This window comes from Erinaceus europaeus, chromosome 15 (assembly GCF_950295315.1).
Source record: "Erinaceus europaeus chromosome 15, mEriEur2.1, whole genome shotgun sequence".
NCBI classification, from domain to species: Eukaryota; Metazoa; Chordata; class Mammalia; order Eulipotyphla; family Erinaceidae; genus Erinaceus; species Erinaceus europaeus.
Genome location: NC_080176.1, coordinates 34657727 through 34674626, shown reverse-complemented (window position 1 = coordinate 34674626; position 16900 = coordinate 34657727). Strand labels below are relative to the sequence as shown.

Here is a 16900-nt window from a genome sequence, read left to right as displayed (position 1 = left end):
CACCATTACTCTTCAACATAATATTGGAAGTTCTTGCCATAGCAATCAGGCAAGAGAAAGGAATCAAAGGAATACAGATTGGGAAGGAAGAAGTCAAGCTCTAACTACTTGCAGATATGATAGTATACACAGAAAACCTAAAGGGGAGTCGGATGGTAGCACAGTGGGTTAAGTGCAGGTGGCGCAAAACACAAGGACCGGCGTAAGGATCCCGGTTCGAGGCCCTGGCTATCTACCTGCAGGGGAATTGCTTCACAAATGGTGAAGCAGGTCTGCAGGTGTCGGTCTTTTTCTCCCCCTCTGTCTTCCCCTCCTCTCTCCATTTCTCTCTGTCCTATCCAATAACAACAATAACTACAACAATAAAACAAGGGCAACAAAAGCGAATTAATTAATTAAGGTTTTTTTTTTTAAAAAAAAACCTTAAAAATTAAAATAAAATAAAATAAGCAGACTTGTTTCTTCACTTGTGAAGCATCCCTGATGCAGGCAGGGCGCTGGGGACTCGAACTAGGATCCTTGCATGGGTCCTTGCGCTTATTATGTGTTCTTAACTGGGTGGGCCACTGTCCAGCCCCACCTGCTTTTTTTTTTTTTCTTTTCTGTGGAGTTCTGCAGCTCCTTTATGAAAACTGTAATTTCACAAAAGCACTTTTCAGTGAAAACTTACTACTGTTTGGTTGGGAGCCACCTATACTAGAAGTTTACGTAAGTAATTATATAATCAATAAGATATTAAATAATGGGGGAGGGTCATAATGGTTATGTGAAAAGATTTTCAAGCTTGAGGCTCAAAAGCCCCAGGTTCAATCTCACATAAATCAGTGTTGAGCATTGCTCTGGTAAAAATAAATGAAGGACTGGGGAGGTAGTATAATGGTTATGCAAGAAGTCTTTCATGTCTGAGGCACCAAAGTTCCCATGTTCAGCCCCCAACATCACGAGCCAGAGTTGAGTAGTGCTCTTGCTGCTTCTCCTCTTGACCCTACCCTATGATACTGCCTCTAATGGCCTCAACTAGTCAGTGTGACCAGTGCCATCATACCACATCTCACCAGACTACCTCAAGAGATGTTAATCCCCCAGCTCCAATAGTCTGGTAACACCTTTCCTAACACATGGGACTACCTAGTTCCATTTCAAATGGCGTATTCCCTAGAAACTTAGACTCTAAATGTACATGAGAGCCTAAGGGACATGTATATCCATAAGTTAGGGGAAACTATATACCTCAAAGGAAAAGTGCTCAATAGTCTGAGTAGACTCAGACTCAATAAGTATAGCAAGGAAGCAGAAAGACCTAAAGAAGTCACCATAAAGTACCTAATCAAACATTTACTACTTAGGCCTAGACACCCTTCTCTCCTACCTCTACTTCACATCCCTCAATGACTTTAATTCTAACCTCATTAGCTAAAAGTGACTACAAAAGCTAGATACCGACAAGAGACCAGGCCACCCCATCATCTGGGGCTCTAGTCAGGGAACCCTTGTATTCCCACATAGATATGATGGGCCTATAATAGACCTATAATAGATCCCCCTCCGCCATCACTGGTCACTTCCATCAGGAAGATCATCATAAGCCCTCTTGTGGGCCTCTACAGGACCTGGCCTTCGCTGTAGAGCAGCAATGGTAGACTGGACTGCCCCACTCTTCAAAGGAAGGTTGGGTCAACCTACTGGTCCTAAAATGACAGCAATCTAGACTGTTCCTAGCTGTGACCATGGACTGCAAGCTCAGACTGACAAGGAAGCAGAGGTTACACAGGCCCCTTTGTTAAATATGAATATATTAATCTTTTCTCATATATATATATATGCCCTAGGACAGAATGATGGGGTTAACAACTGTTGATGGCATTTATATGCTTTCCTCATATTTGGGAGCTACTCTCTGCCCTGATCCAGCTTTCTAGTGCTATTCTCAACTCTTGACACCATCTTCCCAAACAACATTTTTAGTCCACCTGCATTTTAGCTATCAGGCTCAAACAAAAATTATACTGAAGTCATGGGCCCCTTAGAATATACCTAAAATAGACTTCCTAGCTTCTTCCCACATGAAGACCTCTAATTTCATCTGTTCTACTCCTATCCGTGGGTTCCTGTTTATTGAACAATTTGTCCTGTATTATATCTTACTGCCAGGTGGGGGAGATAGCATAATGGTTATGCAAAGACTCTTATGCCTGAGGCTCCATGCCTAAAGCTCCAGTCCCAACTTCAATCCCTAACGCCCTCATAAGGCAGAGCTGAGCAGTGATTTCGTGTTTCTATGTCTCTGCATCTCTCTATAAAATAAAATAATAAAGTAAAATAAAACTATATATATATATATGAAATTGCCTTTGATCCAATAAGCTGCAGATGCTACTATGATGCCATCCTGACTTCCCTGGGCAGACAACCTCACTAATGTGTTCTAGAACCCACCTCCCCAGAGCCCTACACCACTATGGAATAACAGAAACTGGCTGGGGATATGGATCAACTGCCAACATCCATGTCCAGCAGAGAAGCAATTACAGAAACCAGAACTCCCACCTTCTGTGCCCCATGAAGAATTTTGGTCCATGCTCCCAGAGGGATAAACAATAGGGAAGCTTCCAATGGAGGGGATGGGACAAGGAGCTCTGGTGGTGGAAATTGTATAGATTTGTACACCTGTTACCTTACAAACTTGTTAATCATTATTAAACCACTATTAAATAAAAATGATAAAGTAAGAATAATATAAACCAAAAAGTCTTTAAAAATAAATGGAGGAAGAAAATAAGAATATATATGTGTATATATATGTATACAAATTAGTTAAGTTAATAATTAGTCACCAAAAAAAATAGTTCACATGCAAATTAACAATATGGGATCAGAGGCCACTCTGAGAAATCTTGGAAGAATCTAAATCAAAATAGAATCACTGTTAATTAAATCTTTAGATATAAGTAAGTATCCCTGGTAATGCACACTCATATTCACCATACATTTAACTAGTCACTTACATACATTAGCTTAATGTCCAAAACCATCGTCGCATAGATCTTACTTAATGAAAATAAAATTTCCACAAAACTAAAAATACTAAAAGAAATCAACATTATTTCTTCATCAGTACTAGAATAAAAGAATATACACTACAGAAAAAGAAAACAAAAGTATTTTTAGGAGCCAGATGGTAGCACACCTGGTTGAGGACACATGTTACAATGCACAAAGACCCCAATTCAAGCCCCCAGTCCCTACCTGTAGAAGGAAAGCATCACAAGTGCTGAAGCAGTACTGTAGGTCTCTGTCTATCTATACCTTCCTCTCAATTTCTGGCTGTCTCTATCCAATAAATAAAAGATTATAAAAAAGAAAGAATGCATGGGGCAAAGAAAGAAAAAGTACTTTTAAACTACATATAAAGTAGCGAATAGTGACATCTTTACCTGGGATTTCCTCTTAGTGCTGCATGGTGTAGTGCATTGAAACCATTATTGTTTGTAATAGTAACATCTGCTCCAGCTTCCAGAAGAACTGCCAAGATATCATCACGCTTCTTACTTATTGCATCATGAAGAGGGGTATCACCTTCAGAATCCTTTTTTTTAAGTTTAAAGAGATTTTTATTAGCTTTTCTTCAATCATAATACTGACATATACTTAATACTTACATTGAACTACTAAGCAAAAAAACAAAAACAGAAATCATGTTCAACAACTAAACATAAAATATGCTGTTATATTTGTTAAATGCTGGTGAAAAACACTGGCTCATTATCGCTAAATTAAAAAAAATAGACATGTTGTAGCTTTACTAAAAAAAAAGGGGGGGGAAGCAATCATCAAACAAGTATAATTTAATTTCCTAAACATAATTCACTTGGCTGTAAAAAGTAATGAGGTTAATCAAGTGGCACCAAAAATCTAGACTTTAGCTTGAGATGGACTTCTTAATATGACAGGATAAGTTTCTCCCAACTCCTGTCTGTTTTGCTTTTTGGTTCCCACTAAAACTATTCCAAACTTTTATCACTCTTCTCAACTAACTATCCTGTCAATTCTTACCACCTTGTACTCACTCATAATAGACAAGAAAGTCAGGTAAAAATTCAGTCTTTCAATCTCTTTAGAACCTTCCCCTCATGAATGGCAGCGTCTGCTCCATACTATACCTCCTAAGGGAGTCTGGTCAGCCTACTCTGACACGTGAAGACTGGTTCTGAAGTGAGTGCAGCCTAGAATGTGCCCAGCTGTGACTATAGGTTGTAGTCTCAAGTCTGTCAGAGACTTGGCAGTTGGACTAACTCCTTTGCTAAATATGAGATATGAGTCCTGAGTTAGATCAATGTGGTAATCAGTTAAATGCATTTATGTATTTTCTTAGTTTGTGAGCAATTCTCTGCCCTAATCCTATTCTCAACTCTTGACAACATCTGCCCAGGCAATACCTCTAGTCCACCCTATGTTAGCTATCAAACTCAAAACATGGGCTCCTAGGAACATATCAAAAATAGACTAACTAGTTTCCTTCTACCTGCCCTATTCCTACTTTATACTTCCTACTTATTAAACATTTTGTCCTGCTTTCCACCTTACTGCCTTTCAGCACCAAGTTCCAGATGCTAGTATGATTCCATCCTGACTTCCCTGGGCAGATGGCCTCACCAGTGCTTTCTAGAACCTCCCCTCCCCAGAGCCCTAGCCTACTAGGAAAAGAGAAACAGGCTGGGGGTAGCGAGAGGACTGACCTACCGATACCCATGTCCAATAAAGGAGCATTTACAGAAGTCAGAACTCCCACCTTCTGCACCCCAAAAAGAATTTTAGTCCATACACCCAGAGGGGGAGATGTTAAGGGAAGATGACCAGAGGGGTCTATACCTCTATCCAACCAGGACCTGAAGCATTTGTCACCAGTAATCTTGCTTTTATGCCATCACTGAGAGGGATGCAAATCCAGGAAACAGCAGAGGAAGCCAGGTACTGTTTCTCTTATTTGAGAGAGAAGAGGAAAGAAGGAAGGACTCTTGGAAGTAGTAATAGGTGTAACTGTGACTTAGAAAGGAAGTGACAGCAAGACTGTAGAAAAAGTCAGGGGAAAATATATATATATATATATATATATATATATATATATATATATATATATATATATATAAACAAAGATACATAATTGTGGGAAAAGCCCCTATCTGTGGCCTTGGAAGAAGTACTGCAGTTTCCAGTGAGAAGGATGGGGACACAGAACTCTGGTCATGGGAACTGTATGGAACTACAGTTACTACTACAGTTACAGAACTACTGTAATAGCCCCACTCCTATTACCTTACAATTTTATACATCAATATTGAATCACTAAATAAATCTTTTAACTGCTTCATATAGTCCCTCAGCTTCTTCCCCACCCTCCAATTCTACCATCATTTAGAACCTCTAAGTTCTAAGACCTGTCAAGTGCAAAATGACTGTACCGCCTAAAGATTAGTTGCTTAAATGTAAATAAGCTGAGTCTCTCAACTCTTCTTAAACCAGTTCCAATGCCTATGCATTTCTTTTTGTTTTATTTGATAAGACTAAAAGAAATTGAGAGGGGAGAGAGGGAGAGAAAGACAGACACCTGCATACCTGTTTTACCACTTATCAAGTGTTCCCACTGCAGGTGGAGAGCCAGGGCTTGAACCTGGATCCTCGCAGGGTTCCCTTCACATAGGACAATGTATACTTAAGCGGCTATGCCACCACCCAGCCCCTTTATTTTTTTTTATTTTTATATATATATATATATTATTTATTTATTTATTTATTTATTATTGGATAGAGACAGAGTGAAATTCAGTGGGGAGGGAAGATAGGGAGGGAGACAGAGTGGTCCGGGAGTTGGCGCAATGGATAAGGCCTATGCAATTCTTTATTACATTTCTGAGCTATAATCAAACAAATTCTTTTGGCCGTTGAAGCTATAAATGAAAAAGAACTACTACTTCTAGTTCACTGTTACTTCAAAAATTAGGTCCTATTGTAAATCAACTCTAGAAGTCTACTTTTTCCAAACATAAAATTTTCTAATAACTGTTGGTATGCTTCTAATTCTGCTTCTAAAAACCCCTTCTGTTTCATTTGGTTTAATCCCCCCTGCTTAACACTGTATTCTATTTACATAACCATTGTTAACTAAGCATCACCCTCCCTCCAGGGCATTGGTGGTTCAGTGGTAGAATTCTCGCCTGCTCCGCCCCCTCTCCTTGTCACACCCTGATTTTCACCAGTCACTTTTCTCTCCACCCTCTCTACATCACATCCTGTTTACACCCTACTTGGCAAGTACATTAGTTTTAGTTTAGCTTAGCTTAGTTTAGATTGTGCTGTGTTCTACATGAATAAAGAGATACTGTGTACAGCTCAGCCATGAGTCCCTGGTCATCTGTCTCCCATCAGTGAAGCTCAGCCCGACAAATAACCACTATGTACTCTAAAATAAGTTGAGCTACAATGAAAATAACAGTCATGAAGAAACTATTACAAAATGCTAAAACCCAGTCATAGTCACTGTTCAAAGCTGATAATTTTGCATTATCAGCTAATCTGAAAAGCTGCTCATAACATAAAACCAGGTTTTTGACACTCTAAGACTTCTAAAAGAACACCCTCCAATTTTATTATGTACTATACCTCTGATATATTGGGTTATTGGAAAAGTCATGACGTATTGCTCTATGATCTTCTATGCAAAAATGCATCATGACTTTTCCAATAACCCCATTAATTCCCTGAAACTAATCATAAAAAAGAACTGATCACAAAAGAATGCTCACTAACGAATATCATACTTCCCTTTAATAAGATCCTAGTGATACATGCTGAATATATTTATTTAAAGGTTTTACCTGGAAGCATCCAATAGCACAGCTATATACAAGATACTGGATACTGTACAGCAAACCAGAACAAAAGGACTTTTCAAAGTTAACCCAATTACCAAATAATGTGATGATAACATTAACTATCGATTGTCTTTTTGAACCCTAAGACAGCAGGAACCTCACATCTCCACTAGAGAGCCCCTACTTCCCCCAGTCCTGGAACCCTTGGATAGGGCCCACTTTCCCGTATGCATCTCCCAATCCATATCAAATAATATTGCATCCACTGATCACAACCTAACCAACGCAACGATTGCCACCTCAACATGCTTCACCTCAGACTGTGTCCAGAGACTTCACGTGTGGAATGACAACCCTTCAGCTTCATTACTCAGGTGAGACCTTTCCTTTTATACTACACTCTAATTTCATCTCAGGTGGTTCACTTTCTAACAAAGTCCCAAAACCTAGATATACACCAGTTTCTGTGAGAGAGAGCTTATGTTCACACGTATCCATAAACTACTGCAAAATATATACCTGAAAGCAGAAGTACACTAGAGTATGCAGTGAGTACCTCCCTAACACTTCCTCTCCACTATTCCAAGCTTGGGATCCATGATTGCTCAACAAATTGTTTGGCTTCGTATGTTAACTCTCTTTTCAATCACCAGGTTCCAGATGCCACCAGGATGCTGGCCAGGCTTCCCTGGATTGAAGACCCCACCAATGTGTCCTGGAGCTCAGCTTCCCCAGAGACACACCTTACTAGGGAAAGAGAGAGGCAGAGTGGGAGTATGGACCGACCAGGCAACACCCAAGTTCAGCGGGGAAGCAATTACAGAAGCTAGACCTTCTACCTTCTGCAACCCTCAATGACCCTGGGTCCATGCTCCCAGAGGGCTAGAGAATGGGAAAGCTATCATGGGAGGGGGTGGGTTTTGGAGATTGGGTGGTGGGAATTGTGTGGAGTTGTACCCCTCCTACCTTATGTTTTTGCTCATTAATCCTTTCTTAAATAAAAAATTTTAAAAAAAGGTTTTACCTGGAGACTGGGGTGGCAGCCAAAGTCCAATAGAGTCTTCACAACTTGAAGGTGACCTTTATTAACAGCAATATGAAGTGGTGTCTGTCTGCGTTTGTTGCGAGCATTCAAATCAGCACTACCTCGGTGCAGTACTTCTATAACAGCACCTTCATCTCCAAAAGCTGCATGGTGAACTGCTCTATCTCCATCTTTATCCTAAAATCAGCATTTAAATTTGAGTTAGTGAATGTAACTCACCTAAAACAAGATTCAAGAGGTAAATCTAATGGTTAAAAATAAAGAGCAAGACTCATATGAGAAAAAGATGGAGCCAATAAGATAATTAGGCATTCACTTGAATAGTGGTGGATTCCAAGATAAGCCCGTGTGAATATAATGTCATAAATATATTGAACCAATAGTTTTCTCAAAAGTAGTCTGATCTTTCATTACTTCTAACCAATCAGACGTGATATTAAGTCTGCATTATGGAAAACTTCGATTATAATACAACTAAACTTTCACCTAAAAAATTTGCACAAGGGTTTCAATTTTTCTACAACCTTACAAACCATCGTAATTTGCATGGGGGCTTTTTAGTAGCAGTCATCCTAATGAGAGTGAGGTGGTATCTCACTGTGACATTGATTTACATTTCCCGAGTTTTGAGGATTTTTTTATGGATCATGTCTATGTCTTCTGTGATGAAATGTCTACTCAAAAGTTTTGTTTTTTGATTTTTTTCGTATCACTTGAGTACAATTACTTACTTCACCACTCCTACCACCAATTAAGTCTTCTTCAATTGTAGCATATAGGGTCCCCAATGCCATCCCACTTCCCTATTCAGACTCCTTGGTTCAGCTGCACTAGACCACAATTAGTCACCCTAGGTCTTCCGTTTCATCCATTTACTAAATGCTATCACCCAACGTCCATCCTTCTCCTTTTGGTTTACCTAATTTAACATGATTCCTCGAAATTTCACCTTAAATGTGACAAAGATTTCATCATTTCTTACAGCTGAATAGCATTCTATTATATCTATCTCCACAACTTTCTTAGCCACTCATCTATCACTGGGTAAATGGGTTGCTTCCAAGTTTAGGCAATTACAGATAATCCTGCTATGAACATAGATGTACACACATCTCTCTAAATAGGTATTTCTGTGTTCTCTGAGCAGACTCCCTAGGAGAGAAATAACCAGATCACAGGGTAGGTCCATCTTAGTGATCTCTCCTATAGTACTATAAACCAGTATTTACTCTCATGGTTAAATCAAACCACAGCCACACCAGCAGTGTAGAAGAGTTCCTGTTCCCCTACATCCTCAGAACACCTGTTTCAATACTAACATATGACATTCTAACAGGTGTGCAGGACTATCTCATTGCTGTTTATTTGTATTTCTCCAATCATCAGTGACTTTGAGCTTTTTTTTTTTTTCATGTCTGTGGCCATCTGGAAATCTTCAGTGAAAATTCTCTCTCCCCACTATTTAATGGGGTCATCTGTCTTCTGTTGGTGAGTTTTGTGATCTCTTTATAGACTTTGGATATTATTGCTTTCTCTGATGTGTGGTGTATAAAGATCTCCAATTGAGCAGATTTTTGTTTGGTGATGGTTTCTTTAGCTACACAGAAACTTTTCAGTTTAATGTAGTCCTGTTAGTCTACTTATGCTTTTCTTTTCCTTGATTAAAGGGTTCAAGTCTACAAATATACTCCCAAAGCAAGCACTGTGGAGTTTCTTTAGATGGCAATTCCATTTCCACAAAACTACAGCCTCTTCTTAGACTAGATAAAATTTCATTTATGGGAGTCGGGCTGTAGCGCAGCAGGTTAAGCGCAGGTGGCACAAAGCACAAGGACCCGCATAAGGATCCCAGTTCGAGCCCTGGCTCCCCACCTGCAGGGGAGTTGCTTCACAGGCGGTGAAGCAGGTCTGCAGGTGTCTACTCTCCTCCTCTCTGTCTTCCCCTCCTCTCTCCATTTCTCTCTGTCCTATCCAACAATGACAACAACAATAATAACTACAACAATAAAACAGCAAGGGCAACAAAAGGGAATAAATAAAATAAAATAAATATTTTTTAAAATTTTTCATTTATTCCTAAATAATGTTTTTTTAATTTATTATTGGATAGACAAACAGAAATTGATAGGGGAGGGAGAGATAGAGACATCTGCAGCCCTGCTTCACCACTCATGAAGCCTTCTCCCTGCAGATGGGGACCAGGGGCTTGAACCTGGGTCCTTGTGCACTGCAGTGTGTGCGCTTAAACAGGTGTGCCACCGCCTGGCCCCTATTCCTAAATAATGTCACACTACACTAAAGCACAGCAGGTTAAGCGCATGTGGTAGAAAGTGCACAAACTGGTGCAAGGATCCCAGTTCGAGCCCCTGGCTCCCCACCTGCAGGGGGGTCGCTTCACAAGCGGTGAAGCAGGTCGGCACGTATCTATCTTTCTCCCTCTGTCTTCCCCTACTCTGTCCATTTCTGTCTGTCCTATCCAACAAGGACAACAAAAGGGAGAAAAAATATTTTTAAAATTTTAAAAGAAAAAAAGAATATATTCTGAATTAAATTTAGCATACATGGGAGTTGGGCAGTAGTGTAGTGGGTTAAGTGCACGTAGTGCAAAGCGCAAGAACTGGCATAAGGATCCCAGTTCAAGCCCCGGCTCCCCACCTGCAGGGGAGTCCCTTCACAAGCAGTGAAGCAGATCTGCAGGTGTCTGTCTTTCTCTCCCCCCTGTCTTCCCCTCTATTTCTCACTGTCCTAACAAGGACAACATCAATAACAACAATAATAATAACTACAACAACAATGAAAAACAAGGGCAATAAAAGGGAAAATAAATAAATATTTTTAAAATTAGCATACATACACACATGTAGTGACACACTACAAAATCTTCAACTATGGGGGGCAGGCAGTGTTGTAGCCAGTAAGCAATAATTCTACTAAGCGCAAGGATCTGTGCAAGGATCAGGATTCGAACCCCCAGCTCTCCACCTGCTGGTCGGATGCTTCACAAATTACGAAGGAGGCCTGAAGGTGTACTACTCCCTTCCTCTCTATTTCCCTCTAAACTCTCAATTCCTCTCTGTTCTATCAAATGAAAAGAAAAAGGAAAAAAATAAGTAAATAAATAAAATCTTCAATTATGCATTAAGGTGAAGAAACAATAAACCAAACAAGTTCTAATTTAGTGGCTCCATATAAGGTAAATATAGGAAGTACTCTGATCGGCACAGATCAAAAAATTCTGAACCACACCATTTATATTAGGCTTCCCCTCAAATTTTTCATTATGACCCTTTGATGAACCCAACTGGGCTACAGTATTGTAGTTTTACTACAGTATAAGAAAATCCCACTTTTAACTATGCTTAAAGTCATGCAAACATATTAAGGTATCCCAGAAAAAAAATAAATACCAGCAGTGTTTCAAGATGCCTTTTGTCAATTTTTTTCAATCAGAAGAGCCTACAAGAATTAAAAACTATCTACCCTGAAATGTAAACATTGCATTTCTAGACCATCAATTCTTACTTAAAATCTTTTCAGTTTAAATTACCTCTGCTTCTACATCAACATTTTGTTTCAAAAGCAGCTTCAAAATATCCACATGTCCATTTTGACTAGCAGCTTGCATAGCAGTGTGGCCTGCACATTGTCCATTCACCTAGATTTTAAAAAGAAAAAGTAAAAGTCACATTAAAAATCAGAAAGTCAAATGAATATGCTACCCAGAGGCATACACAAATGTAATGCAATTCCTATTAAGATCCCACCTTTTTTTGGAGAATAGAACAAATGGTACAAATGTTTATCTGGAACCAGAAAAGACCTAGAATTGCTAAAACAATCTTGAGAAGAAAGAACAGAACTGGAGGCATCATACTGTCAGATCTCAAAACTGTATTATAGGGCCCATGTAATCAAAACTACTTGGTACTAGAACATGAATAGACAAAATGACCAGTAGGATAGAATTGAGAGCCCAGAAGTAAGCCCCTACACCTATGAACATCTAATCTTTGACAATGGTGCCCAGACTATTAAATGGGGAAAGGGGAGTCTCTTCAACAAATGGTGTTGGAAAAAATGGGCTGAAACATGCAGAAGAATGAAACTGAACCACTATATTTCACCAAATACAAAAGTAAATTCTCAGTGGATCAAGGACTTGGATGTTAGACCAGAAATCATCAGATACTTAGAAGAAAATATTGGCAGAACTCTTTTCTGCATAAATTTTAAAGACATCTTCAATGATACAAATCCAAATAAAAAGAAGATTAAGGCAAGTATAAACATATGGGACTATATAAAATTAAAAAGCTTCTGCACAGCAAAAGAAACCCTCACCCAAACAAAGAGACCCCCTCATAGAATGGGAGAAGATCTTTACATGCCATACATCAGACAAGAGGCTAATAACCAAAATATATAATGAGCTCAACAAACTCAGCAACAATAAAACAAATAATCCCATCCAAAAATGGGGAGAGGATATGAATAGAATATTCACCACAGAAGAGACCTAAAAGAACAACAAATATATGGGAAAAAAATGCTCCAACTCTTTGTAAGAGAAATGCAAATTAAGACAACAACGAAATCCAAAAATGGGGAGAGCACATGGACAGAATGTTCACCACAGAAGAGACCTAAAAGAACAACAAATATATGGGGAAAAAATGCTCCAACTCTTTGATTGTAAGAGAAATGCAAATAAAGGCAACAATGAGATACCGCTTCAGTCCTATGAGAATATCATACATCAGAAAAGGTAGCAACAACAAATGCTGGAAAGGTTATGGCAACAAAGGAACCCTCCTGCACAGCTGGTGGGGATGTCAATGAGTCCAACCCCTGTGGAGAGCAGTCTGGAGAACTCTCAGAAGGCTAGAAATAGACCTACCCTATGACCCTGCAATTATTCTCCTGGGGAGAGATCCTAAGGGACCCAACACACCCATCCAAAAAGATTTGTGTACAGCTATGTTCATAGCAGCACAATTTGTAATAGCCAAAACCTGGAAGCGACCTAAGTGTCCAGCAACAGATGAGTGGCTGAGCAAGTTGTGATATACATACACAATGAAATACTACTCATCTATTAAAAATGGTGAATTCACCGTTTTCAGCCCATCTTGAATGGAGCTTGAAAGAATTTTATTAAGTGAGATAAGTTAGAAACAAAAGGATGAATATGGGATAATCTCACTCATAGAAATTGAAAAACAAGGCCAGAGGGAAATCACTAAGCAGAACTTGGACTGGAGTTGGTATATTACACCAAAGTAAAATACTCTGGGGTGGGGGTGGGGGTGGGGGTGGAGGTGGTTCAGATCCTGGAACATGATAGCAGAGGGGGTTGTTTTGTTATGTGGAAATGTTATGCATGTACAAACTATTGTATTTTACTTTCCATTGTAAACCATTAATCCCCCAATAAATTTAAAAAATCAGAAAGTCAATATATAATATATAAGTAAAGGTCAGTTTTGAAGTTCATATAAAAATAGAATATAAGAGGGAGAAAGGGGAGCAATTTGCTAAGTTTCACATATTTACTTACTTTTTAATTTCTATCAGAGCCCAAATAAAGTCTAGTTTCCATCCACCACACAAACATTTCCCCTGTACTCAATTACACATTCTCCTCCCAACAGTAACCATTTGTTCTTACTAAGAGATTTTTAGTGTCACCAGGGTTACCACTGGGCTCAGTTCCTATATACCTCAGTTCACTCCTAATAGTTTTTATTTGGTTAATTGGTTTTGTTTTTTCTTTTTGGTTGATGGAGAAAAAAATGGCAAGGGGAGAGATAGAAAGACACCAGAATACTGCTTCACAGTTCCCCCTGCAGGTGGGGTTAGCGGCTTAAACTTGAGTCTTTACCTATGGGTGGATGTACCACCACCGTGTTCCTCCTTTCTCCTTCTCTCTCTCTGTCTCTCTGTCTGCCTGCCCCCCCCCTCTCTCTCTTTTCTTATAAACTCATCATGAAACACAAAGACTAAAATAAAAAGAAATTTTTTAAAAGGAAACAAAAACTCAGAAAGGACAAGAAAACTGAAGAGAAAAAAGAAAGTTTTTCATTGACAAAAAGATGGCATTGCATTCTTGAAATATAAACATAACATCATCATGGGATCATCTATATACATGAGATGATACATCATCAAAGTTACAGGCACTAGATACAGGCTGGGGGTTAGAGCACTGGGTACAGGTGTAGCCATAAGCATGGGGCAATTATATAACTCAAAGTCAAAGTGCTCAATAGTCCTCAGTGATTAAACTTAGACCTAATAAACCTAGAATCCTAGCTGAAGTGCCTAAAGAAGGTATCAAAAATTCTCTAATTCACTAGACCTAGACAAAATTAGATTGGCAATCTAGCAGAAAGGCCCAAAGAAGAAAGATGCCAAAAACCTAACTCTAGTTAGGTTCAACAAATGACAATCAACACTTAAACAACTAGGAGAAAGTCTAAGGTCACCAAATAAAGAGAGGACTATAAAAGTTGGATATGGGCAAGAGACTTGCTCACTTAATAATGGTCATTTTGGTTAATCACACCACCACATCATATGGGGCCCTAGTAAGGGATTCCTTGGATTCCCACAAAAATATGATGGGCCTAGTCCTCTAAAGGATCCCTCTCTCCACCACCACTGGTCACTCTAATCTGGAACATCATCATAAGCCCTCTTGCAAGCCTTCCCCAGACCTTGCCCTCACCATAGAGCAGCTATAGTAGGGACGGCCCCAGTCTTTGAAGAGAGGCTGGGGTATCCTGCCCTGCCACTCGAGGAAGACTGGTCCTGAAATGAGTGCAGTCTGCACTGTTCCCAGCTATGACCATGAGCTGTGAGCTCAGGCCAACAGGAACTTAGAGATAACACAGGCTTTTGTGATATACATATGGCTACAGTCAGGTGGATGGAGGTAAATAGTTAATTTTATTCATAAAACTTTTTCAAGAATGGGAGCTACTCTCTGCCCTAACCCAACTTTCTAAACCTTTTCTCCACTCTTACATTCTTACAGACATTTTCTGGTATTTCTCAGAAAATATCTTTATCCAACTTCATTATAGCTATCAAACTCAAGCAAAGACTACCTTAGTCATGAACCCCTAAAACTGGACTTCCTAAACTGGACTTCCTAGCTTTCTTCCACCATAAGATCCCTAATCTCATCTGCTCTGTTCCTTCTTTTTAGTTCCTGTTCATTAACCATTTTGTCTCACTGTATATCCTACCACCATGCAGACACCAAGTTGCAGACGTTATAATGATTCCATCCTGACTTCTCTGGGCAGATGACCCTCACCAATGTGTCTTAGAACCTCACCTCCCCAGAGCCCTACCCTAATAGGGAAATGTAGAAACAAGCTGGCAGTATGCTATCAACCTGCCAAAGTCCATGTCCAGCAGTGAAGCAATTAAAGAAGCCAGACATCCAACCAGCGCTCCATAGAGATCTTTGGTCCATATACCCAGAGGGATAAAGAATGAGGAAGCTTCCAGTGGAGGGAACATTGGTGTTGAGAACTGGTGATTTGTACCCGTTATCCCCAATCTTATCAGTATCAAATCACTAATAGTAATAAAAAGGGGGGGGGCTGAAAAATAAGAAAACACTAAGCAGAACTTGGACTGGGTTTGGTGTATTACACAAAACTAAAAAACTCTGGGGTTGGAGAGGAAGATTAAGGTCCTGGAACATGGCAGAGGAGGACATCGAGTGGGTAGAATTGTTATGTGGAAATCTGAGATGTCTAAATGTCTAAAACAATTTAGCACATACCTTACAACCAAAAAAAAAAAAAAAACAGTTATACTACAACTGACATCTCTAACAAACTTAAAATACCATGTCAGCTCATACAAATAAAATGTTCAGACCTCATAATTATAGATCTGATCTTCTTTGAACCACCTATAGTAAGTACATATAAAGATATGGTAATAAATGCCCTCTCAACACCATAATGATTCATAATAATGATTCAAAACATCACACTGGCAACAAAGACAAAGACAATGGATGACAACACTAAAACCAAAATGACTTCTTTAAAATACAGCCTATGTGAATGGTAAAATTACAATATAAACTACAAAGATATACAAAATATATGTCATGTACATTATAAACTGTGAAATAATCTTCACTGAGAAGGGAAGAGAAAATGTTATATTAAATTTTAGAAAAGAGGGATAGAACACAGCTTATCAAATTTAAAAAAATGTATGTTTAAGTCATAATAAAATGACATTTACATGAGGAAATTTCTCAAATTATCTAAATTCTATTAATCATAAAAATACAAAAATAAGGGACTATAAGTATTCTTAAAAATTCACACTGAAAAGACACAAAGAAGTATAAAGATATTCCATGTCCATGGATTGGAAGAATTAACATCATCAAAATGAATATATTACCCAGAGCCATCTACAGATTTAATGCTATCCCCATCAAGATCCCAACCACATTTTTTAGGAGAATAGAACAAATGGTACAAATGTTTATCTGGAACCAGAAAAGACCTAGAATTGCCAAAATAATCTTGAGAAGAAAGAACAGAACAGGAGATATCACACTCCCAGATCTCAAACTGTATTATAGGGCCAGTGTAATCAAAACTGCTTGGTACTGGAATATGAATAGACACACTAACCAGTAGAATAGAACTGAAAGCCCAGAAGTAAGCCCCCACACCTACGAACATCAAATCTTTGACAACGGTGTCCAGACTATTAAATGGGGGAAGAGGAGTCTCTTCAACAAATGGTATTGGAAAAAATGGGTTGAAACATGCAGAAGAATGAAACTGAACGACTATAATTCACCAAATATAAAAGTAAAGAACAAGTGGATCAAGGACTTGGATGTTAGACCACAAACTATCAGATACTTAGAGGAAAATATTGGCAGAACTCTTTTCCGCATAAAGTTTAAAGACATCTTCAATGAAACGAATCCAATTAC

General features: G+C 38.9%; 1 protein-coding gene across 1 annotated transcript in view; it reads right to left on the bottom strand.

The window, feature by feature from the left end:
• Nucleotides 1-16900, bottom strand: part of MIB1 (MIB E3 ubiquitin protein ligase 1) — a 141588-nt gene that overhangs the window by 60889 nt on the left and 63799 nt on the right. The window contains exons 10-12 of the mRNA XM_007523664.3: nucleotides 11462-11569; nucleotides 7894-8091; nucleotides 3435-3586 (exon numbers count right to left, since the gene is read on the bottom strand). Coding sequence (XP_007523726.1) covers nucleotides 3435-3586; nucleotides 7894-8091; nucleotides 11462-11569 — 458 coding nt within the window. The remainder of the gene's footprint in view (nucleotides 1-3434; nucleotides 3587-7893; nucleotides 8092-11461; nucleotides 11570-16900) is intronic.